A 26,582-nucleotide genomic window follows, 5' to 3' on the forward strand; every position below is an offset into this window, starting at 1 on the left:
TTGATTGTCTTCTTGCTCTTCTTTCCTATGTAGTTTCAAGAAAAACTTAAAATTGACTACAAAAACTATGGTCGTTTTCCCGTGAATTTGATTCACATTCGTCTTCTGTACTACCTGTATATGGCTGTCTCTCAATTCTTGGAAAAAAAAAAAAAAACAAATTAGGAAAATAGGAATTTAATCGTTTCGTTCTTTTGTACCACTATTTGTTTATGAGGTTCAAACGAAGATCCAAGTTGCTTTCATTAATGGCCGATGCAAAACAAAGCTATTTCACAAAAAAAACTGTGTAGCCAGGCCAGCTGTAAATTTTCTCATGGACACACTTCTTTTTGAAACTCTATTTGACAGTTTTAAGTCCTTTTGAGTCTCTGACTATAGTTGACTATGTATTGGGACTTAATTTTGGCTAGCATTTTGTTAGCTGTTTTGCTACAAAAAGACAGATTTGACAAGTCTAACTGTTGTAATTTCTTGTTTTACATTTTTCCAAAAGGACCACGTAATATTATGTTTTTTTAGAGTTGAATCAAGTGGCGCACACCAGACATGACCATCACGTGCCTTCATTTTATGCGTGCACGTTCCAATTTTTTTTTTTTTCCTACTTAAGTGCATGCACGAGAATTAATTTTAGTCCATGAAAGTGAATTTGATTAAGAATATGTTCACCTTATTAGGAGCTCTTTTGCTATCCACTTTTACTTTTCTCCTACTATATATGATAGTACATGCACACCTTGGCACGTATTTTTGTTTTCTTTTTTAATTTTCAAAGTGGAGGCTGGGATTTGAAGTCGGAGGAAATTAGTTACACTGAGCTTTCTCTAAGCGGCCAATTGAATTTGAGACTATATAGGATGAAGATGCAGAAAATTTTGAAGCATATTAGTTACGCGCAATGCTAATATATGTGCAACTTCAAAGTAGGGTGCCAAATTTAATTAATTAATGGTACTTGGAAATATGGAAATACCACATATTCACACCAAGTCATATTAATCTTTCAGTCCTTGTTAAATTCAATTATTAAGATGCAGGCGCTCGAAGTTGTAAGTGAAAACTATTAAGATGACTCCAATATGTATATTAAACATAATATACATTTTATATAAGCAACCGACCAAATAGTGTTTTTCGGTTTCTCACATGAATACCATGCATTAAATGACAAAATAAAGTTGATTAAACTAACTAATTAAAAATAATGGATGCGGCATTTTGTGCTTATAAAAAACAAACTCGGACGGTGATGCTAGGAATGTTTGATATCCCTTTTTTTTTTTTTTTTTTTTTTTTTGATCTTGTATAAGATACAACCCCTTCTTTTAATAGAATTAAATATCATAGACTGCATCTTTTTTATTATCCTTTTTTTTAAAATGAGAAATAATTTGCAATTGAATTTGACCGTGCACTAAAAACCCTTTTTTTTTTTTTTTATAAATTTCAGAAACAAAAACTGTCCTCTTAATGAATTATATTATATACAATCATGATTTTTTTTTTTTTTCTTTTTCTGGTTGACAGTGAGTGAGTTAAACAAGGACCAGCTCTCACGTCTAAAAAGAATTAATTAAATATAAATAGTTGCAGCTTTCCTTGAAAAACTAAACAGATTGAGAATCAAGCAATAATCAAATAACAATAGATAGAAACATAATTAAATTGCTAATCTATCAAAACAAATTAACCACCAAACACACGGAAACTGTCGTTATCACTAGCTGTTAATTAGCAACCATTTTAAATAATAATTGTTAATATTTTTCAAAAAAAAAAAAAAAAAATCTTTATAGTCTATGGAAGCAAGTCAGTCATTGGCTGAGAGACTCCCAATAAAATGGGAGCCTCCAATACGGTCCATTGTGAAATTACTATATTGTGTCCCAACAATCGGACGGTCATAATTTTGATTGGTTGAGAGGTAGTCAAGTATACCAAAACAATGTAGGCTGTAGTAGTATAGGAGTCAAACCTACAAGGAGATGCGGACCCCACCAGTGCACCCGAGGAGTGTCTGGCGGGTCTTTTAAAAGACTCTCAATTCCTCCTCCTTTGTTTCGCCGCCAAAGTTAAAAACGCGTACTGGTCTTTCACTTCCTCATTTACACGAAACACACGCTCTCCTGAATTTCTTGCCCCTCAAAAATCTCCATTTTCTATTTTCCAGGAAAATAGTTTTCTGTGTCTCAATTCTCAACCCCCCACTGCCTCTGGTACTTGTTTCTCTTCATCAAGATCTCGATTCGGAAAACCTATATTTAACTTTCTTGCTTCTGTTTCTCTTAAGATTGAACTAATATGGACCATTTTTTCGTTAGTGTATTATTGGATTTCCGTTTTCTTTTCCTATTGCTTTTCCCAAAAACCCTTGGTTTTTTTGTTTTTGGAAATTCTTTTTTCTGGATTTTAATGGATTTATGAAATTGTATTGTCAAAAGCTCTGTTTTCGTTGCATCGAAATTAAAAAAATGCAGGGGAAAAAAAAAAAAAAAAGAAGAATTAGAATTTTTGAAAATTGCGAACAATTTAAAAGTATTTTTGTGTCTGTGTAGAATGGAGAATGTTGAGAAATCTGTTCAACCGAGACAATAACCTTGAGATTTTACCTTTTCTGTTTGGCTGCCGATTTAAGAAATATATAACAGAAGAAATATGTCATACTTCTCGTCATTCATTTTTTTTTTTTTTTTTCAATTCCAAACAGTTTTACAGTCTTTGTTTTCCATCTATTTGAAACATTAAGATAGGCCTTAATGAACCGAATTTTAGCAAAAAACATTCCTTGCTCATTCAGTTAACTATGTTGGAAATTTTCTGATGGTGTTTTGCTTCTTCCAATGTTTAACCTGGATTACTTCATGTTTCTTGATTTTGATTTTTGTTCTTCTCGCTTCGATTTTAAGCTAGAGTTCCAATGGAAATGCCTTCTGTTTGTTTGAAGTTTTTATTCTTTCGTAGAGTTTCTAATTCTTGAAGTGCTTATTGTTTCTTAATTGGCTCGTTTTTGGCTAATCTGCGTCTCCAAAACCTCTTTCAAATTGTGTTTTTCAATTAGTGTTTATTTATTTATTTATTTTTGATAACAGAAATGGAGAACTTAAAAGCTCCTTTCAGAGGCATTGCAAAGGATATCCGTGGAAGAGCATTATGTTACAAGCAAGATTGGACATGTGGTATTCGCTCCGGACTCGGGTATTTTTCACACTGTTTGTTACACAGATTTTGCTGTTTCAGTTACCAATTCGCTTCTTGAAAATTCTTACTAAATTCCTTTTGATTGGTGCTTAGGATATTGGCCCCAACTGCGTACATCTTCTTTGCATCTGCTCTTCCTGTTATTGCATTTGGTGAGCAACTGAGCAGGGATACAGGTTCGTCGATACTTTTATGCCGCTTGCACCAGGACCACCACAATGCCTTAAAAACTATTTGATAATTTTCTATTGGCAATTTGGTTGGAAGAGAAATGAAATTCTGTAGCTATTCATGCCTACGTAGATTTCTTTTCTATTTTCATGAGTCTGGCAGTCATGTCTCTTCTTTTGACGTAGATGGAAGCCTGAGCACAGTGGAAACCTTGGTTTCGACTGCAATTTGTGGCATCATACACTCAATTCTTGGTGGACAACCTCTTTTGATACTAGGAGTTGCGGAACCAACTGTTATTATGTACACCTATTTGTACAATTTTGCAAAAGGAAGAGAAGATTTGGGTCGAGAGTTGTTTTTAGCTTGGACTGCATGGTAACGTGAACCAATCTTCCAGTGATCTAGTTTCCAGATTTGGGTTCTTAGATGTTTTGGCATAATTTTGACACCAATGAAGCAATTCTGCAGGGTATGTGTCTGGACAGCTCTTTTGCTGTTTCTTCTTGCGATATTCAATGCTTGTGCTGTTATCAATAGATTTACAAGGATTGCGGGCGAACTTTTTGGCATGTTGATTTCTGTCTTATTCATTCAAGAAGCTATCAAGGTAACTTCCTTCTACAAAATGAAAACTACAGATTTCGCACACCAGACGGATGAAAAATGTGATTAGTTGAATCTTTGAATGTCAGGGAATAGTGAGTGAGTTTCAAATACCCAAAGGTGAAGACCCCAATCCAGAAAAGTATCAATTCCACTGGCTTTACACAAATGGATTACTGGGGGTTATATTTACTTTTGGCCTTCTCTATACTGCTTTAAAGAGCAGAAGGGCTAGGTCTTGGTGGTATGGCACAGGTTTGTAAACCATATTTAAGTGACTTGGCAGTTATTCAGATAGCTTTGACATTGAATTATATATATATATATATATATTTTAGGGATAGACTTGGAATTATATAGTATCTACTTGATTCTGCAGGGTGGTTTAGAAGTTTCATAGCAGATTATGGGGTTCCTTTGATGGTTTTAGTGTGGACGGCACTGTCATTCAGTGTACCAGGTCAAGTTCCTACTGGAGTTCCTAGAAGGCTTTACAGCCCTCTTGCCTGGGAATCTACATCTTTACACCATTGGACTGTCATTAAGGTGAAATGAAGTTCATAGATTCGTCTAATCTGTTTGTTCAGAACATTCGATTTTGCTATTGTGAATTTCACACATTCGATTCTGCTATTGTGAATCTTTGTGAAAAACTCTCTTATTCTATACTGCAGGATATGGGGAAGGTTTCTCCTGCTTACATTTTTGGTGCCTTCATTCCTGCTTTGATGATAGCGGGGCTTTACTTTTTCGACCACAGTGTCGCTTCACAGTTGGCACAACAAAAGGAGTTTAATCTCAAGAAGCCTTCAGCTTATCATTATGACATTTTGCTGCTTGGATTCATGGTTTGTATCAGTATGACATAGTAATGCTGGTTAATTCTTATTGAATGAAAAAGACTTACTGATGCTCAGTTATTAATATTGGTCTCAGACTTTACTATGTGGATTACTTGGGCTACCTCCATCTAATGGGGTTTTGCCACAGTCTCCAATGCATACAAAGAGCCTTGCTGTTCTGAAGAGGCAGGTGTGTGTAGGAAAATTTCAACGGAAATTCAAACTTTATTGTTGATCATTATGCTTAACCGGATGCTCAAGTATCTATCTATTTGCAGTTGCTTCGAAGGAAAATGGTAGAGAGTGCCAAGGAAAGCATAAAGCAGAAAGCTAGCAACTCTGAAATCTATGGGAAAATGCAAGCGGTGTTTATAGAGATGGACAGCAGTCCTGTTGTAAGTCTTCAAAATAATGCAGACCTCTCAAATGGAGCATATCTTTACTTGATTATCTACTTCCATAGCATGGATCTGATAGATTTCAATTGTGTTCTTTTCTCCCACCCCCCTTCCCCTATGCAAACAAGTAGTCTAATAATCCTCAATGGTTTCTGGTGCAGACTACTGTGGTTAAAGAGCTGGAAGACTTAAAGGAGGCAGTCATGAAAGGAGAACATAAAGGGGAGAGCACAAAAGATACATTTGATCCTGAGAAGCACATTGATGCATACCTTCCAGTCCGCGTTAATGAGCAGAGAGTGAGCAATCTGATGCAGTCACTTCTTGTTGCAGCATCTGTTTGTGCTGTGCCAGCAATAAGAAAGATACCTACATCAGTTCTTTGGGGATATTTTGCCTATATGGCCATTGATAGTCTTCCAGGGAACCAATTCTGGGAAAGGATTCTGCTTCTTTTTATTACACCTGGTCGGCGTTACAAGTAAGTTGTACTTCTCTTTAACTAGCGTGATTATTCCTTTAGCCTTGTTTTATGGTCATTTTTTTAAGCTAAACATTTCAATCACACTTTCCAAATCATTTGGGGAATGAAATTCATTGTTCAAAAGTGAATGCACTTGAACTTGCCACTCTATATCACCAAGAAACTGTGTTGAATTTGAATTCATAAAGGTTTGAACTCTTTTGTCTGTATGCATTTTTGGCAGGGTGTTAGAAGGTGTTCATGCTTCGTTTGTGGAGTTGGTGCCATTCAAATCCATCACAATATTCACACTCTTCCAGCTTGTATATTTCCTGGTGTGTTTCGGGGTGACATGGATACCAATAGCTGGAATCTTGTTCCCGTTGCCATTCTTTCTTCTCATCAGCATAAGACAGTATCTCCTACCTAAGTTCTTTCAACCACATCATTTGCGAGAATTGGATGCAGCAGAGTATGAGGAAATTGCAGGCACTACACCAAGACTCTCCCTCAGTCTCTCTTTCAAGGTATGTGACATAATATTTCATCCCCGATTTAAATCTGAAAATTTTACCTTCATATTAATTAACTGAAATACCCTATTTCTTCTTATCAGGAAAAAGAAATACCTGGTCTTGGAAATGAAGAAGATGGAGTTGAAATGTGTGATGCTGAGATATTAGATGAGTTAACAACCAGAAGAGGGGAGTTTAAGGTTAGAACCGTAAGCTTCAATGAAGACAGACGTGGTCAGGTAAAATACTTCTAACATTTTCACATCTTTCTTATATAGTTGTAATGAATCACAAATCTCTTTAATGTATAATATATATATATATATATATATGTATAGATATATATATTTTACGTTGTTCGTGCATGTTTTATGCATTTTGCAGATTTATCCGGAAGATGATGTTCAAACAGAGTGAAAGCTAAATTGGATTTTCAGTGAGATGAATGATTAGATAAAGATCATTTGTTGATTGTCTGTATACATGCTACATATATGAGAAAAGCCAATATCTAAATGTAGTTATGAAAGATAGAGTAGGTTTAGCTTTTAGATTTGGTCAGGCATCGATGTATCAGGATGTCATTAGGACCTGATCATGTACCCAAATTATGTTTAGGGGCATGAATTAGAGCACAATTGTTTTGACGATGTTTCGCTTTTCCACGTATAAAATAGATTAAAAAACAGACTAACAGATTAGAGATACTAAACAAGAAATCCACATAAGAAATGAAACTAACAGATGCAAAATATGGCAATAGTGTCGCGCGTACTATTATTTTTTTAGAAATGTCTTTCTTTCTTTTTTTATTTTATTTTTATTTATTTTTTAATGAAAATGAATAAATAACTAATTTATTTTTAGGTAGAGATGCATATATTTATCAAAACCAAAAAAAAAAGAAAAAAAAAGAAAAAAGGAGAGATGAATATATATATATATATATATTTGTAATGTCAATACGCATTAAGGGGAATGATTGTGGCAGGGGCGTGCACAAATTGATTTGGACCGACTAAATTGATCTAACCAAATTAGTTTGTTTCGGATTGGATAATTTTTAATCCAAATTAAATCAAGTCGAATTGTATAAGCATATATATATATATATATATATATATATATAATTTTTTTAATATTTTAATTATAATGAATTTTAATTTTTATAATTTTTATGTTCTTAAATTATTTAGTTTAATTTATTAATAATATTAAATTTAAATTATTAAAAAAAAAAAAGTATGGAATTGGATCAAAGGCCAAACTTATCAAACCAAACCAAACTGATAATGGTCAGTTTGGTTTATCCAAATAGTTCGATTCAATTCAATTTAGAAAAAAAAAAAAAAGAAAAACCTATAACAGCCTATATTAAATAATGGATTTGTTAAATTAATAACTGATGAGTATTAAATAAACAAATACCAAAAATTCAAATATAGAGTGAATTTGTCCCCCCAAAAAATTAGTAAGTCAGCAAAACTCTTTTAAGTCATGGATATATGTTTCTTAAGTAAAAAGGTTTTTTTGTTTCATAAGGAAAAAGTTTATTGTCAAGAGTACTTGATTTTCTTAAAAATTAAATCTTAAATCCTGATCTTTGATTTTTACACTTAGGTTGGACTTACCATTTTTTGAACCAAGTAATAGATCTAAAGATTATGATTTAAGACCGAATTTAAAAACAAATTAAATGGTCCTAACTGGAGACTAACTATAATATTTTTATATTTAGAAATCGATAATGAAAAGATGAATGATGTCACATAACGTAAATATATGCTTATGTTAGAGATGATCTAATTATGAAACTAACCTTGTCTTTTGCAGCTTACCTAACGGTCCTAACCATAAGCAGACAATTATGCATATCATAAATTGATAAAAAAAAACAAAAAATCCAATATATATTATGTTTTCTTATTCCCATGAATTTATCACAATCACTAAAGTTGACCAACATAAATTAATCAAAAGTCCAATATATATTATGTTTTTTTTAGTCTCAGGAGTTACAATCATTGAAGTCTGACCATGCATTTTTTCAATTCCTACTCTTAATTTCTGGTATCAAATTCAAATACGAGATAGAGATCACCTGTGAGAGTGTGTCTGTGAGTATAGGGGCGGGCCCAAAGTCCCCAGCTTAATTAGAAGCACAAATACAAAAATAGAGATTGAGTTTTGAATATAAGATAAATATTGCGGAGCAAGTTGGTTGCCGACTAGCTAGATCGATGTACTTTGTCTGTTTGCTTATTTTGTTGTTCAAGCAAAACCAAACGATATTTAACCACAAAAAACTCTTTAAATTTTCGAGCATTCAGTGCTTTAATTATTTATTTAGTTACGTCCTTATTATATTATAATAATAATAATAATAATAATAATAATTTCAGCAAATTGTTAGAGTTAGTGAAACCATCAACTTTAGATTGATTGTGTGACCGTACAAAGGTGAAATATTAAATCTTAATGAAGTTGTAATTTTAAATTGGAATGACCTGTAGCTGAGGTAGTGGACCATTGCTTCCCTCGGGATGCTCTTAGAGTGTGAACATGTTTTTTTGAAAGAAAATATATAAACTATATTAAAAAATAGAATCAGAATATAAATCTTCTTGGATAGAATGAACAAGCCAATCAGGCACTCCTCCATTCCGGAAGCAAAAGTCTCTAAGGTTCCAAATAGCCCAAACTAACAAAACAAATTGTTCTTCATGAAACAAAGACCAACAGGAAGAGAGAATATAAGTAAGGGTGGATATGGATTGGATTGGTTCGGTTTTGGATCGAAATATAATCCAATCCATACATATCGGTTTTTTTAATTTACAATCTAAACCAAACAATTAAAGCATTAAATCCAAACCAAACCAAACCATTTATGATCGGTTTAGTTTGGATTGGATGATCGGTTTGAAACTTACTAATTTATAAATATATAATACAAATAAAAAATTTTCAAATATAAAATATAAATAATAAATTATAATTATCCAAACATAAATACAATTAGAATAATATAACATAGTCTACAATGGAAAATAAAGAAGAAAATGTAGCAAATGATACACATCATGCACTTATTAAATAGCAAACATTAATGTCATCATCTCACTCCTATAAAATTAAATTAAAATTGTTAGAACAAATAATGTAAAATAATGCATTCGTCAAAATTCATTCACTCAAGAATCAATGCATAATTTTTTTTTTTAACCTTAAAACTTTAGTAAATCATAAGTCAATCAACGTTGACAGGTTCACTAATTTTAGTTAATTCTGTAAGCTCTACGAAGATCAAAACAATAAAATTAGCAATAAATTATATTTAAACATTTATATATATATATATATATATAAGTAACAATTGGATACAATATATGTAGATATATATATATATATATATATGATGGGGATATAAAAAATATATATATGTTATTATGATGGTGATGGACTGGTGGAGGGCGGCAACAAAGGTAAATGTTTAGTTTAAGGTTACAACTTACAATTTGATTTGGGATTTGGGATATGGGGATGTAAAAGGAAAAAAAAAATAAAAAAATATATATATATATATATATATATATATATATATATATATATATTAAAAATCAAATATATAAAAATGGGAAAAAAATAAAAATTAATATATAAAAATGAAAAAAAAATATTAAAATTAATATATAAAAATGAAAAAAATAAAAAATATTTAATTTTTTAGTTATATAATATATTTTTTGGATTGGATTGGATTTATATTTTCAATCCGTAACCAATCCAATCCATACAATTTATAATATTTTGAACCCAATCCAATCCAATTGATGTAAAAATCCAATTCAAACCATTCAAAATGGATTGGATTGGACGGATTGAACGGGTTGGATTGGATTTTGCCCACCCCTAAATATAAGTACAAAACTTTATGTATATATATATATATATATATATATAAAATACATATGTGTTGTTTGGTTGGATTAAATGGTGAGTTTTTAGATTTTGTTTTGGTTTTAAGTTATTTTAGTTTACTAATCTTTTTCTAACTGAATTTAGTTGCAAAAAATAAAAAAACAATTTAACTATAATTTTGGGATAATATGAGTAGCACGTGATCCTTTTTTTTTTTGGTTTTCTATTGATTTGAATAGATTTAGAAGAATTTGTAATAATTTTGAAAATAAGGCGTATCCAATGTAAAAAAAAAAAAAAATCTATACAACACCTAAATGAAATAATATAATTTTATAAGATAGTAAATTATAGACGAAGTAGGTTAGCTCTAATGGTTGAGTGCGTCTACGAAAATATAAGTTCGAATCACACAGGTAATAAACTATAATTTTTGTTTTTTCTAAGTCAATTTACGTGTTTGGGAATTTTTCTAAAATTTTGTTGAATATTTTGTATGGATAACTTTTGATTTCTTTCATCCATTAATAATTACAGTTTTGTTTTTTCTAAATCAATTTACGTGTTTGGGAATTTTTCGAAAATTTTGTTGAGTGTTTGGAAAATTTTCTAAAATTTTGTTGAATATTTTGTATGGATAACATATTTTGATTTTTTTCATCCATTAATAATCTTTAAGCACGGACATTTTTCAAACTTATAAATAAACTAATATAGACTTTTATATTACGTGAATTGAAAGCTAAAGAGGTAGATATGCAATTAGTAAGTCAGCAATTTGTCCAAAAAATAAAATAAAAAAATTGAAAACAAAACTCTTAAGTCATGGATATATTTTTAAATAGATAATTATGAAACTAACATGTGCTTATGTTAGAGATGATGTAATTATAAACTAATCTTGACTTTTGCAACTTGGCTAACCATAAGAAGACAATTTATATAACATAACTTGACTTAAAAAAAAAAATTATTAAAATCCAATATATATTATATTTTTCATTCTCATAAATCACAATCACTGAAGCCAGACCATGCATTTTTTCAAATCCTACTCTTTTACGCGAACGTGCAAAGTTTCTCTCCAAAGATAACGCCAGGCAGTATTTGTCTGTTATAATTTGTTTATTTTATGGTTTGATTGGTCAAATTCGATACAAGATTGAGACCATATGCACAGGCACATGGTCCCAGCTTAAGTAGAAGCGCAAAAACAAATATAGAGATCGAGTTTTAATAATATGAGATAAAGATTGAGGTTGCAAAGCAGCTTAGTTGCTTAGAGGCATATGAACCATCTAGATCGACGCACTTTAATTTTTTATCTCCAATATAAAAAATCCATTGAAGATGCTATGAGAGTTCTATATTTCACATATTTCCATCTACAAATTTTTCAAGTAAGGGAAATTAGGTAACTCTGCTGCTAACTTCTAAATATATGTGTTGTGCATAAAATCCTTTTAACGTAGTAGTTGAATGCACGTCGAAAATATAAGATGATCTTTTTAAGCACTTGGGTGAGATTTTAACTTGTTGGGAATTAAAGTGTCTTAATTATTTCGAAAAACAAATGCTAATCATTTTTTTTTTTTTCCGATCGTTTGGCATTTATCTTGGATAAATGAAAAAAGTTTCATTCTTTTTATAAGCCAAAAACACTTAACATGGTGCCTTGAATACATAGAAGCAAGGGAAATGATTTCCTTATTGTTTGGAAATAAGGGTCATGACTTCCTCATTACGTGGATGTAAGGAACGTGGCTCGTTGCATTTAACTTGGTCAACCTTCTATTATCTAGGAATCCAACTAAACGTTAGTTGTGCCTTCTATTTCATTATTTCTTTATGTTTCACGTCAACTATTCTGATATTTAACATAATCTTTAAATGTAGTAATTCATAGTATTCACTTGTTTAGCATTGAACTAAGCACTTTACTCGATATTGACTAACTAGTCGCCATCAAGCTAATCATCTTGCTAGAAAGGTTGAGAAAATCATCTCACTTTGCTAAGGTCACTGGGCCAATAATCCTATTATATGTCAAGGGAATCACCTTGCTTTCCTTGGCTATTCACTTTGCTTTACATTACTTAATATTGAGCTATGCACCTAGCTTGGTAACAAGTTTATCATTTCTATTAGGATGAGAATACCAATGAATGTACTTAATCAAGCTCCAAAACACTACCATCCATATACAATTGAACATACACAGAGCAATTTAGCTTGGTATTTTCATTTTAATTTTTAATTTTTAAAGTTTGAAACTGTCATTCAAAATAAGAAAAAAAGTCATTTAGCGTCTGTTTGTTATAACTTTTTTTTTTTTTAATTTCAAAAACTCATCTTAATGGTCAAAAGGCTTTTTTTTTTGAAAAAAAAATATATTTAGTAATAATCAATAAATACTTATTTATCTAAATTTTTTTAAAACTATTTTAGAACATCTTAATTTTTTTTTATTTTATACAAAAAATTTAAATAATCTAATGCAATTTTTTCTATTTACAATTAAATATTTATTAATTTATTAATAAAAATAATTTTTTAAAAACATTTATTATGAAAAACCATACTTTCATTAGCCATATAATACTTAACTGGGCTATCTATTATGAAGGCCATTAAATTTGATACGATGATGAAGATGGAGAAAATTTTCAAACATGCCATGTAGTAGGTACAGGTGCTGTACTTTTTTTATTTGAAATACAACAATATAATTAACAGCAAACCATATAATATTCTTTCGGTCTATGTTTTGTTTTTTTAGTTTTTATTTTTATTTGTTTGAAAGAATTTTTTATTTTTTATTTTCTCTCAAACTATAACAAACGGAGACTTTGTTGAGCTGTGTATCCTAGAGGCCATTAAATTTGATACGATGAGATGGCGAAAATTTTCCAACATACCACGTGGTAGTTACACATGCCGCTAATATTTTAATTATAAAAATAAAAATAAAAATGCTGCTAATATTTTTTGTTTGATCGTACATACGATGTTGATGTACGAGAATGTATACTTAAATTAATTTTATAATAATCTTTCAGTCTTTCAGTCTTTCTTCTTTTTTATTTATTTATTTATTTTTGGTGGGGAATAGGGCGTTGGGAATTCGCTCAACTCATGCAAATTTTCATTTCCTTTCTTTTTGTTTTTTGGTTTGTTTCAAAAACTGATTTCTTTTTCTTTTTCTTTTTTTTTAATTTTTTTAATTTTTCTTGCTCAATATAATAAAATCTATGCAGTTACTATAAAAAAACTATTCAAATATTTTTAATTTTAAAATTGTATTAATGTTGAAAATTTCAAAAATTATTTTAATAATTAATATTACTTTAGATAATGTACATACTATCGTGAAATACAATGAAATAACTCGATTTGATATATTACGCGTAATGTCATTATTAAAAACAATTAACCATAATAATAATAAAAAGGAATTTCATCTATTTTGAACAATGTAATTATTTTAAAAGATTAGGTGAATAATGATAAAATATCAATTTTTTTATATATTTAATAATGTAATTATTTAAGATTATTAAATGAATAATTATAAAAATCAATTTTATTTTGTCATTTTTTTTTATAAAAATCATATAGTAAAGTACAATCCTGCATCAAATAATACAATAGAATCCAATTTAATAGCTTACAAAAAAATTAATAAAATATAATCTTGCATATCAAACATACAAAAAAGAAAAAACCAAATTTCCACGATGATGTTAAAAATGTTTGATCTCCTTTTTTCTTTTTTTTTTTTCCTATATTTGATATAAATTAATATAAAAAGAAAGATAAAAAAAAAAAAAAAAGATACAACCAGCCCATATGTATAAACATATATATATTTAATGCATCATCTTATTATCCTTTCATTTCTTTGTGACTGAGAAAATAATTTGCAATTGAGTTTGACTGTGTACTAAAAACTGTTTTTCAATTTAAAAAAAAAAATTTCTTTGAATTTTTTTTTTTAGAATATTAAAAATCTCTATATATATAATCATAAATTATATTTTTAAAATAGTCATTTAAAAAAAAAATATTAATAGTGTTTTAAACAAGTACTAGTTTATATAAATACATTAAGGTTCCTATCACTTCGACCTGATTGTAAAACCATTAGAACTTCATTTATCAATTTTAAGATCACTTTAAAAATTCAAATTTAAAAATATAATTATGATTCATTATGCTCCAATAAGATTCACTTTAATGATCCAGTAAAAAAATATATATATATATATATATATATATATATATATATATATATATATATATATAATATCAAGCTTACATCAACATAATAAGATAATTTTTAATTTTTGGAATGTATTAAAGATTGAGATTTAAAATTTAAAAAAATTTAAATATGAATTCAATAACATATAAAAACTTTATTTAGGGAAAGTGAGCTTTGTCTAGATCCGATATTTCACAATGATTTCTTTCATTAGGTAGGGTGATGAAAAATATTTCAATATAGTAAATAACCAGAAATTCAAAAGGATCACCTTTGAAAGAGTTAGTTTTGATATTAAAGACTTAATTTAAATTTGTCATAGACACACACACACACACACACACACATAATTAAATGAATAATCTAACCCATACAAATTAATCACCAAACACATGGAATGTTAACTATTGTTATCAGTTATCACCGGTGTTCTAAAAGGTGGAAAAAGATGCCGCCTAGATGTGATGCTTTTAGATAACGCCTCGCATAGTAGCAAAGTTTAGAAAAAAGGAGTAAACACTGTGTTGAGAGCCTAATGTGCGTCGCGAGCTTTTTTGTTCAAAGTTTTTTTTTCTAAGATTATTTTTTAAAAAATATTAAAAAACAATTCATAAGAAATTAAAAAATAAAAAAATAAAAAATATTGTTAAAAAATGGAAACTGTTTTAAGATTAAGTTTTTTTTCTTAAGCAAAAAAAATGAAAATGATGAATAAGAAAAAGAAAAGTAATAAATTAGAAACTCTACTAGCAAATGATGCTAGTAATACACAATCATGGACCGCCGAAGGCTGTGATGATGATGAAAATGATGATGAGATGGAGAATGCTATGTTACCTGTCAGGACCCGTCCAGAATTCCTCCCCAGAACCCTAGACAAGCCCTGATCCCAGGGAAACCCTACCGGACCCTCCAATGGAAAATCCGGCAGAGCCTCCCCTAAGGGATGGACTTACCACAAATTACCTGCACTGAAAACACACTTCTATACTCATCCCCTTATTCCTCCCGCAAACTACAATTGTTCCACAAATTTCAGCACTTCTCAACAATAACAACAGTCCAGTGCATAAATAAAACATAAGTATCCCAATAGTATACAGAGCTTTAAGAAGTGCTAATCAACAGAAATACAACAAGGATGAAATAAATAATACACTGAAATGAAAGAGTATAGAAGTATTTCTCGAAACACAACAGCAGCGGAAAATTTGGTTCGCTCCGGAAGAACGTCTATCACCACTTGCACCTAAGGGAACGGAACTTAAAAACGTGAGATGCTAATCATCTCAATGAATGACCCTAACTACTGAACACTTTTAATAATAATAAAATAATAATAATAACAATTAAGGGAATTAAATAAATACCAACAATAAATAGATAAATAATAATAACTGTTGAAATAATAATTTCTCTCAAAACTCTCACCAATCACTCCGTTTGAAATGTTCCCTTTTTAAAACATTTTCACAAAACCCGATGAACATACTTCCCGAAAACCAAGGGATTAAACCATTTGATAAACAATAAATAAATAAATACATACCCCAATATATAATTAACATGTAATAAATTATAGTAATTAATTTTTTTTTGAACACATTTGGGGTTTAAACATTATTTGCAAATTACACCTGACGCAACACACCATATACCGGTGATGCCCTCCGATACCCAGCGTCCCGAGCACCGACTGGCGGGGGGGTTAAAGAGAGAAACCTGCAACGGCACTTCGGCGTCCCGACAGTACTGCTGCTGAAACCATCAACCCGACCAAGGAGGGGGGCGGCTGTGCGCAATAACAAACTTGCCTGCCCACGGTCCAATGGCAACTCACGGGTGAAGTAATAACCGCGCGCTAAACCACATAATACTTGCGCGCTACCACGTGTCCATACACCAGAACACCAATACTGTATGAGTGCGTCTAAAAATAAACATTATTAACCAACCGTACCGTTTTCCAAAATTACCGTGGGAAATACATTAAATTCACATACTTACCATCCCACATATTTTTATGTAATAAACCGGTACGAAACATTGATAACCAACAAATCACAATTTTCTCGAAGTACGAGATGCAACCATAAAAATACCGCGGGCATAATTTATAAAATTTAAACAAATATTTTCGTAAAATATTTAACCCAATTATGCCCGGAAAATCAAATTTAAAACCACGTACAAATACTACCAAAATACACTTTGCTCATGCATAATAAATAAATTAAACCAAAATAAAACCATAATTAAATCACACCACATGAGCATAATTTAAATACCAATTTAAATACCAAATAAACATAATTAATTGCCCAAAATAATTTTTGAAGGTGGGTCACTCACCTTGAGCGTGTAAATCAACTAAGATCCTCCTCGGGATCAACTCCACCACTCGTACGCGCACCTACACAACCACAGTGTACCAACCAAAAATATTAATATTTTATTCGAGTAATTCCCAAATGGGTACCCGGGGAGCGAACACCAAACGATATCTAAAAAGTTACGGGTTATATACCGAATCGAAGCTCGCGTGATGAGGATCACTGATTCGGTCTTACTTTCCGGTGATCGGACCCGACGGGGTCGGAATCTCGCCGGAAAGCTTTTTGGCTCCGCAATTCTCCCAAACCGTCGCGAATTGGTGGAAACGGATACCGGATTCAGGTTCAGGAGGTCGAACACAGTGGACTGGGGCTGACCGGGAAACTGGGTACTCGCCGGAACAGTAACTTTCGGCGAGCTGCCACGGTCACCGGCGGCGGCGCGTGCTGTGGCCGTTGGCTGTGATTTTTTGCAAATTTGTAGATCGTGGGGAGAGCAATCCAACGGGACCGACGGTGAGGCAAACGGAGGCCGGACGGCGGAGAAATCACGGTTTGAATATTTTCGGCCCCTCGCCGGAAAACGCTCCGATCCCGGCTCGTCGGTGGTCTGATGGCCGTGAAACTTGGTGGGTCGGCCGGACTTGAGGAGAGGATGAAGGGTGTCAGGCGTGTGTGGCCGGAAAATGGCCGGAAATGGGTCAATCGGCGGTGGAGGGAAAAACTTACCGCCGATCTTCGAACGTCCGATCCGGGCGCGTCCGGCGGCCGATCGCCGTGAAAATTTGAGGTTTTGTCGGAAATGGGGAGGGGAACCTTGCTAGCCGGCGCATGTACAGTAATTCGGCCGGAAAATTTGAAAAATTCCGGCGTCGGTCGGACTCTCTCTCTCTTTCTCTCTCCTCCCTCTCTTTCTCTCTCTTCCCCGAGAATTTTATCAAATAAATGCCACTGTGTGACACTGTTCATGCCACATGGACCAATCAGAAGCTGACACGTGGCATTTCACTGTTCATCGACTCAAAAACATTAAAATATTACGGTATCCGGCAAACTTCACGCGTCCATAACTTTTTAATCGGATGTCCGTTTTAAGCGTGCTGCTAGTCTGTGAACTCGTATCGATGAGTACTTCACAACCATGCATGAGTCAAAGCTCATTTCCCCATAAATAAAAAGTCAACTCCGGCAGCCCTTGGACAGTTTGGACCGCAACGTGTTTTGCTCATAACTTTCAAACCGTAGCTCCGTTTTTGACGTGCTACTAGTCTACGAACTCGGGGCATCGTGTACTTCGCCACGGTACCCTGGTCAACTCAAAATTCTAACTGGAGCAAAAAGTCAACTTTTGACCTGCTCGGTCAATGGTCAACCTCGGTCAACGTGCACGGATTCCGGTGCGATTTGGGACAGGGTTTTACATTACCACCTAAAAAAGATTCTAGAAATGCTCAAATTGAAATTAGAGAGCTCGAGGAAAATAATTTTATATCGGATAGAACAGAAGATGAGTTGGATAAAGATGTAGATATTGAATTGAAGTCCGATAAATAATTAGACAAGAGTTAGATTATGGTAATAGCTAAAATATGTATTAATTTAGGAATTATTAGGTATTTGTAGGATTGTAATATATATGTTTTGAAACTGTTTTGTTGTTGGAAATTTTAAAAATATGAATTTCCATAAATTTATTATGATTAATTATATATTAATTCATATTTATTGTACATACAAAACTAATATAGACATATATATTTTAATATTTAAAATATGAATTATTTTATTTATTTATTAACCTTATAATAATTAAAATAATAATATAATTATGAAATGTTTTTTCAATCGTAATGCTTAAAGCTTGACCTTATCGGCTTGTGATGCTTACGTGTTTTGGAACACTAGTTGTCACCATTGACCGGTTGTTTTTTAACAATTTTAAAATAAAATTGCTAATGTGTATAATAATAATAATAATAATAATAAATGTTTAGGGTCCACGGCATCTTATCATTGGTTGAGGGTCCTAAATCCTAATATAATGGGAGTCTCTATCCCAGTCGATAGTTTGAAGGCCACATAAGAAGGAGGAAATTACTACAGTTGTTACCCAGAATCGGATTGTCAAAATTCGATTGGTTGAGAGGAAGCCGAGTGTACGACAATGAGGTAGTTGTTACTGTGTACGAGGGAAACCTGCATGGAGTGTAGTCCGTGGCGGGTGTTTTAAAAGACTATCTCATTCATTGCTCCCCTTCATTGGAATTTGGAAGCGGCCTAGTTAATAATCGTTACCCCTAGCAGTCTTCACTTTCCAATCACGAAAAACAAGGTCTCCGTCACCTGAATCTCCATTTTTATTTTCCCGGATAATAGTTGTAGTTTCTCGGTCTGAACCCACTTGCCTCTCCTACCTGTTCTCTTCTCTTCTCTCAACTCTCAAGGTTGAGAACTATTTTCCTTCTATCATGACTAATGGAAAAACCCTCTTTGTTTGTTTTGTTAAACTTTTTTTTCTTGGGAGTTTCTTTTAATGGATGTATGAAAATTGTCTCAATCAAAGCAGCTCTGTTTTGGTTGCATCGATAACGCAGAGAAAAACGAAAAGAAAAAAATGAGTCAGATTTTTAATTTCCGGAAACTTGCATATTTTGTCCGTATAGAATGGAGAGCGTTGAAAAATCTGTTCGTATGAGACGAGAAACTTGAGGTTTTAACATTTCTTTATGCTGCAGCCTGCAGATGCATGAACCAAATTTTAGCGAAAATAACTCGTTTAGTTATTGGCGGTACTGTGTTGGAAATTTTCTGACGGTGTTGTAATAGCATGTTCAATTGTCTTTTTACATCGAAACTTGCTTCTTTCAATGTTTTTAATAGGAAATTTCACATTTTTTTATTCTTTTCTTTTTCGCCTTACATATATATATATATATATATTGCTAGACAATAAATCTACGTTCTAACCATTTAAGATTTTGTTATCAATGGTATAGATTCAAATCCCACCACTCTGACATTACCCATTTACATAGCTTTTGGGATCTGTTTCTTTGCAGTTTTTTGGGATATGTTTCTTGATCTGTTTCTTTGTAGCTTTTACTCTGTCTTCAGTTTCTAATTCTCGAAGTTCTTATTCTATCTTATAATTGGCTCTCCTTTGCTAGTCCTTAAGGAGTCTCCAAAAAGGCCTTTGTTTGTATTTGCTTATACTAGTATTCTTCAAAAGCTTTTGGAATCTGTTTCTTTGCAGTCTTTACTCCCTCTTGAGTTTCTAATTCTCGAAGGTCTTATTGTATCCTCTAATTGGCTCTCTTTTGCTAATCCTTAAGAGTCTCCAAAAAGTGCTTTGTTTGTATTTGCTAATACTAGTGATTCCATTTTTATTCTTCAAACTGCGGTTTTCAATCAGCATTATTTTTTCATTTTTGATATCAGAAATGGAGAACCTAAAAGCTCCTTTCAAAGGCATTGAAAAGGATATCCGCGGAAGAGCATCATGTTACAAGCAAGATTGGACACGTGATATTCATTCCGGAATCGGGTATTTTCCGCACCTTTTGTCACACAGCAATTGGAGTTTTAGTTCACTATTTCACTTCTTTAAAATTCTTAGTAAATCCCTTTTGATTTGTGCTTAGGATATTGGCTCCAACTACGTACATCTTCTTTGCATCTGCTCTTCCTGTTATTGCATTTGGTGAGCAACTGAGCAGGGATACAGGTTCGTCAAATTTTCTATACAGTTTGCGCATCAACACCAACCCACCATGGCTTAAAGCTGTTTGATATTTTTCTATTGGCAATTTGATTGCAAGAGAAATTAAATTCTGTTGTCTATGTATATGTATCTTTCTTTCTATTTTCGAGACTCTGAAAATTATGCCTCTTCTTTGAACATAGACGGAAGCCTGAGCACGGTGGAAACCTTGGTTTCGACTGCACTTTGTGGCATCATACACTCACTTCTTGGTGGACAACCTCTTTTAATCCTAGGAGTTGCAGAACCAACTGTTATTATGTACACCTATTTGTACAACTTTGCAAAAGGAAGAGAAAATTTGGGTCGAGACTTGTTTTTAGCTTGGGCTGGATGGTGACGTGAACCTTTCTTCCATAGTTTTCAGACTTGGTTTCTCAGAGGTTTAGGCGTTTAGGTGTAGTTTTGACTTCATTTACATAATTCTGCAGGGTATGTGTCTGGACAGCTCTTTTGCTGTTTCTTCTTGCAATATTCAATGCTTGTGCTGTAATCAATAGATTTACAAGGATCGCGGGCGAACTTTTTGGCATGTTGATCGCTGTCTTATTCATTCAAGAGGCTATCAGGGTAACTTCCTTCTCCAAAATGAAAACTATAAATTTGGCACAGATGATGGATGAAAAAAGTACTAAGGGGAATCTTTTGGATGTCAGGGAATGGTGAGTGAGTTTCAAATACCAAAAGCTGAAGACCCCAACTCAGAAAAGTATCAATTCCACTGGCTTTATGCAAATGGATTACTGGGGGTCATATTTACTTTTGGTCTTCTCTATACTGCTTTAAAGAGCAGAAGAGCTAGGTCTTGGTGGTATGGCACAGGTTTGTATACCATATCTAAGTGAATTGGTAGCTATTCAGATAGCTTTGACATGGAAATATATAGTATCTACTTGATTCTGCAGGGTGGTTCAGAAGTTTCATAGCAGATTATGGGGCTCCTTTGATGGTTCTAGTTTGGACGGCACTGTCATTCAGTGTACCAGGCCAAGTTTCTATTGGAGTTCCTAGAAGGCTTTATAGCCCTCTCGCCTGGGAATCTACGTCTTTATACCATTGGAATGTAATTAAGGTGAAGTGAATTTAATAAATTTGTCTAATCTCTCCGTTTGGGACATCTTTTTTGCAATTGTGAATCTGTGTGAAAAAAACTTTCTTGTTCTTTACTGCAGGATATGGGGAAGGTTCCTCCTGCTTTCATCTTTGCTGCCTTCATTCCTGCAGTGATGATAGCAGCCCTTTACTTTTTCGACCACAGTGTCGCTTCACAGTTGGCACAACAAAAGGAGTTTAATCTTAAGAAGCCTTCAGCTTATCATTATGACATTTTGTTGCTTGGTTTCATGGTTTGTATCAGTACGACATAGTTTTGCTGGTTAATTCCTATTGAATCAAAAAGACTTACTAATGCTCATTCATTAATATTGGTCTCAGACTTTACTTTGTGGATTACTTGGGCTACCCCCATCTAATGGGGTTCTTCCACAGTCCCCAATGCACACAAAGAGCCTTGCTGTTCTCAAGAGGCAGGTGCGTGTAAGAAATTTCAATGGAAGCTCAACTTTATGGTTGATCATTAAGCTAAACCAGATGCTCAAGTACTTGTCCATTTGCAGTTAATTCGAAGGAAGATGGTAGAGAGTGCCAAGGAAGGCATAAAGCAGAAAGCTAGCAACTATGAAATCTATGGGAAAATGCAAGCTGTTTTCGTAGAGATGGACAGCAGTCCTGTTGTAAGTCCTCAAAAATAATGCGGGCTACTCAAATGGAGTATATTTTTCCTTGACTTTCTACTTTCATAGCATAGATCTGCTAGATATGAACTAAATCATTTGATCGGTGCTCTCCTCCCACCCCCCTCCCCAAAAGAAAACTCTATAAAAGCAAGTAGTCTGAAAATCCTCAATGGCTTCTGGCGCAGACTACTGTGGCTAAAGAGCTGGAAGAATTAAAGAAGGTAGTCATGAAAGTTGAAAATAAAGGAGAAAGCACAAAAGATACATTTGATCCTGAGAAGCACATTGATGAATACCTTCCAGTCCGAGTTAATGAGCAGAGAGTAAGCAATCTGATGCAGTCTCTTCTTGTTGCTGCATCAGTATTTGCCATGCCAGCAATAAAAAAGATACCTACATCAGTTCTTTGGGGATATTTTGCCTATATGGCCATCGATAGTCTTCCCGGTAACCAATTCTGGGAAAGGATGCTGCTTCTTTTTATTACTCCTGGTCGGCGTTACAAGTAAGTTGTACTTCTCTTTAAGTAGTGTGATTGTTTCTTAAAACTTGTTTTATGGTCATTTTTGTTAATCTAAACATTTCAATCACACTTCCAAAGCATTTGATAAAGGAGAGTTCATTGTTTCAAAATGAATGCACTTGAACTACTACTCTGTAAACATGACAAACAGCGTTGAATTTGATTTCATAAAGGTTTATCACATTGTTTTCTGTGTAAACATTTGTCAGGGTGTTGGAAGGTGTTCATGCTTCGTTTGTGGAGTTGGTGCCAGTCAAATCCATAGCAATATTTACACTCTTCCAGCTTGTATATTTCCTGGTGTGTTTCGGTGTGACATGGATACCAATAGCTGGAATCTTGTTCCCCTTGCCATTCTTTCTTCTCATCTGCATAAGACAGCATCTCCTGCCTAAGTTCTTTCATCCACATCATTTGCAAGAGTTGGATGCAGCAGAGTATGAGGAAATTGCAGGCATTACACCAAGACTCTCCCTCAGCCTCTCTTTCAGGGTATGTGACATATTCATTGTCTCTCCAATTTAAAATCTGAGAATTTTCCTTCATATTAATCAATTGAAGAACCCCTTTTCCTCTTATCAGGATAGAGAAATACCTGGTCTTGGAAACGAAGGAGATGGAGTTGAAATGTGTGACGCTGAGATATTAGACGAATTAACAACCAGCAGAGGGGAGTTAAAGCTCAGAAACGTTAGCTTCGGTGAAGACAGACGCGGTCAGGCAAATGTAAGTTTTCCACATTTTCTTATATTGCTATGGTGAACCACATATCTCTTTAATAATGTCGCCTTAAATCGAGTATGGACGTTCACAACTTAATTGAGTTGCAGCCAAGTGTTTCACAATGATTGGAGGCAATAGTTAGCTAGGATTTAAAGCCAATTCTATATCTGAAAACTACCACGTGGTACAAATTTGAATGTTTAGAGGCAATTTTTTTCACCATTTTGTACAAAATCACTGCTAAGTATGGATATGTTTGAGAACTATGTGAAAAAACTTCCAATGTGATGGAAACTTCCTTAAAATGACCATTAACGATATAATAGGGTGAATTATAAAGAAATAATTACAAATTTGCATGTGAAGCAAAATCATGATTTTTGAGGGTCCAAGTTAATTAAGTTGTGAACGTCCCCACTGAAAAATTATTCCTTATATATATACACATGTAGTAAGTAAGTTATTTTACATTTGTTCTTCCACGTTTATGTATTTTGCAGATTTATCAAGGGGAGATTGTTCAAATGGAGCAAGCAGATTTGCACTGATATATATATGAATGATTAGATAATGATCGTTTGTATACATGCCACCTATAATATGTGAAAAGCCAGTATGAAAGTAAAGTTATGAAAGAGAGAGTGGGTTTAACTTTTAGATTGGTCAGGTTGAATTAATGTATATAAGGATATCATCCGTACATGATCGTGTACACAAGTTATGATTCGGGGCATGAATAAAAGCAATTGCTTGGGACTTTATGATCATATATTGAGTCTTAAACTTCAGTAAAGTTAAAATATTAGAATTGCATGCAATCTCATTCTCTTCGTACAAAGAGATGCATTTCACCGAGCGATTAGAGATTGCTTGCATATAATTCACTAATTAGATATGCATGCAATCTCAACCCTGAAAATAAATAATAATAGATCTTTTGGACGCACAGTGGAATCTAGAGAGGAAAATAGACTTTGGAATCAATATTCATGGATTAGATCTTCGAATTGAACGAACCCATTCTCCGTTATATGCTAGATTTTCTTCCTGCCAAAGACTTGGCTCGAGTAAGTATTTTTTGTTCTATAGATGGAGAAGAATAAGCTCATCATGTCTCGATGTGAATTTGGTACAAAAATTCTTAGCCCAGAAAATTTGCCAGATTTTAGAGTAATTGGCACAGTTAATCCATGAACTATATCTATAATTGCACTTTTATCTTTGAATTTTTTTCTTTTTATACTTTGGATCTTAAAATTTTAATTTTTGATACATTTTAATCCCTAAACTATTTTTAATCTATTGTTTTTAGTAATTTTGAGATGTCTAGTGTATTTGATGCAAGATATAGAGATCTTATAATATTGTTTGATCTTTTAATTTTATTATTTTATATTACAGTAAATGTACTGCACATCTCAAACCTGTTAAAAATTATATTCAAAAATAGTTAAGGATCAAAATTGTTATAATAAATGTACTGCATGTTTTAGAACTGCTAAAACTTAGAATAAAATTTAATTTAAGGACCACAATGCACGAGAATATGAAGTTTAGAGGTTAGAGTGCCCAAAAAAAATAAAAATCAAAAATCAAAAACTAAATTGCAAGTATGGGTATAATTCAGAACTAACAGAGACAACTACCCCAGACTTTACGGAGCTTTCTTTGCAATTTTTTTTTTTTCACCTATATGTTTATCTTAAAAATACCTTTTTAATAAAAAAATGATTTTTTTAATATTATATGTCAAAGTGCAATATTCTAGCTATTTTGTTGAGAAGAATTCTCAATGGCTATTTTTCTTATTCTTCTTGTTATATTATTTATTTTTTCTTAAAAAATGTCTCATAACTTTTTAATACTAAAAAAGTTATAATGCAATTATGAATTTCCACTATCAGATTTTCTTATTACAATATCTATATTGTTTTTATAAGTCAATGAACAAAATTTTTGAAAATGAAAGACTAAAATCTTTCATAATTCTATAAAATTTAAAAAAATTTATCAATATGGAAATCTATAAATATGAATACATTTTAAGAATATATAATATATTATTAAAAATATTAATTTTTCTTTTTAAAAAATATTTTTATGATTATTTTATTTTATTTTTGTTTATGGTGGGGAAACAAGGAGTCCCCATCCCGACTGAAAATGAAAAAAAAAAAAAAAACCAAACCGCCCTGGCTCCATTCCGCTCCATTGTCATCCCTATTCTCTACTTTGATCACCGCAATTAGAGAACACAGTCAATGGGTACCGAAATGTTGGCCAATGCAGCCCCGACATGGTCAAGTCAAACTAAGCCTCTCTTTGGTATGGTTTATTTTTTTTAGCAAAAAATAATTATTGATTGTTATAAACTTTTTTATTTAAAAACAATGAGTTATTCGTTATAAATTAATAAGTGTTTGTTGACTGATTAAAAAAATATATTTTTAAATGAAAATAAAAAATTAAAATTTTAAATGTTTTTAAAAAATTCTATTTTAAAATAGTAAAGAGTATTAAATGAATTATCATAAATACTTTTCTAAACTAACAACTAAACACTTATCGGGTTTTAAATAAAAACTTTCTTCCATAAGTTTTATTAGAAGTAGTTTTACCTAAAACCACTCGAAGAAGGAGAAAAGAAGAAGAAATGAGTAGGAGGCACTGTTACCTAGAGTAAAATGAGAGAGATTCCTTTTTTAAAAGGGTTACCTTCTGTATATAGGAAAAGCTAGGGTTAAACTAGTTTCGACACTGACGGCTTGGAGGAAATAACAATTTCATATCGAATAGAAACTCTGGTCTAAACTTTTGCACCTACTTTACATTCTCAACGATGGTAACAAAGACACTTTCCCTAAAGTTTACGTCCTCACTGTAAAATATTAAAAATAAATGAAATAACCAAAGGTAATTGACTTGTATTTCACGTGCAAGTTCCAGAAATATATACAAGAGATGGGAGACTTATCTAAAGCCTGTACAAGTTACCAGATAGATACAAACTCTTGTGAGCTGATATATTACTGTAGATAAAGATAAATAGTACAGCTAATAGGATAATACACAGCTACACCTAACCCGGTTGGACACCATTATTTAATATTCTATCATCCCCCCTCA

The 26,582-nt window shown here is 32.5% G+C and overlaps 2 protein-coding genes across 6 annotated transcripts; both read left to right on the forward strand.

The window, feature by feature from the left end:
• The first annotated feature begins 2,055 nt into the window (after positions 1-2,055).
• Positions 2,056-6,884, forward strand: LOC107409203 (boron transporter 4). Its single transcript, XM_016016641.4, has 14 exons — positions 2,056-2,219; positions 3,093-3,198; positions 3,295-3,377; positions 3,558-3,750; positions 3,844-3,982; positions 4,068-4,233; positions 4,358-4,524; positions 4,653-4,826; positions 4,915-5,010; positions 5,099-5,215; positions 5,380-5,699; positions 5,926-6,208; positions 6,298-6,435; positions 6,581-6,884. The coding sequence occupies exons 2-14, from the start codon at positions 3,095-3,097 to the stop codon at positions 6,611-6,613; spliced, it is 2,013 nt and encodes a 670-aa protein (XP_015872127.2). The 5' UTR covers positions 2,056-2,219; positions 3,093-3,094; the 3' UTR covers positions 6,614-6,884.
• An 11,943-nt stretch (positions 6,885-18,827) lies between these two features.
• Positions 18,828-24,223, forward strand: LOC107409281 (boron transporter 4). 5 transcript variants are annotated; one of them, XM_016016722.4, is made up of 14 exons: positions 18,828-19,158; positions 20,153-20,258; positions 20,356-20,438; positions 20,618-20,810; positions 20,906-21,044; positions 21,131-21,296; positions 21,380-21,546; positions 21,647-21,820; positions 21,909-22,004; positions 22,091-22,207; positions 22,396-22,715; positions 22,943-23,225; positions 23,316-23,459; positions 23,957-24,223. In XM_016016722.4, exons 2-14 carry the CDS (start codon positions 20,155-20,157, stop codon positions 24,002-24,004), a joined length of 2,034 nt encoding a protein of 677 aa, XP_015872208.3. In that variant the 5' UTR covers positions 18,828-19,158; positions 20,153-20,154; the 3' UTR covers positions 24,005-24,223. The 5 variants fall into 5 exon arrangements, with proteins under 5 accessions (XP_015872208.3, XP_024924234.3, XP_048328120.2 ...); XM_025068466.3 differs by having other exon boundaries at positions 18,828-19,046; XM_048472163.2 differs by lacking the exon at positions 18,828-19,158 and adding an exon at positions 19,190-19,503.
• Positions 24,224-26,582: the final 2,359 nt, after the last annotated feature.

This window comes from Ziziphus jujuba, chromosome 1 (genome assembly GCF_031755915.1).
Source record: "Ziziphus jujuba cultivar Dongzao chromosome 1, ASM3175591v1".
Classification (NCBI taxonomy): Eukaryota; Viridiplantae; Streptophyta; class Magnoliopsida; order Rosales; family Rhamnaceae; genus Ziziphus; species Ziziphus jujuba.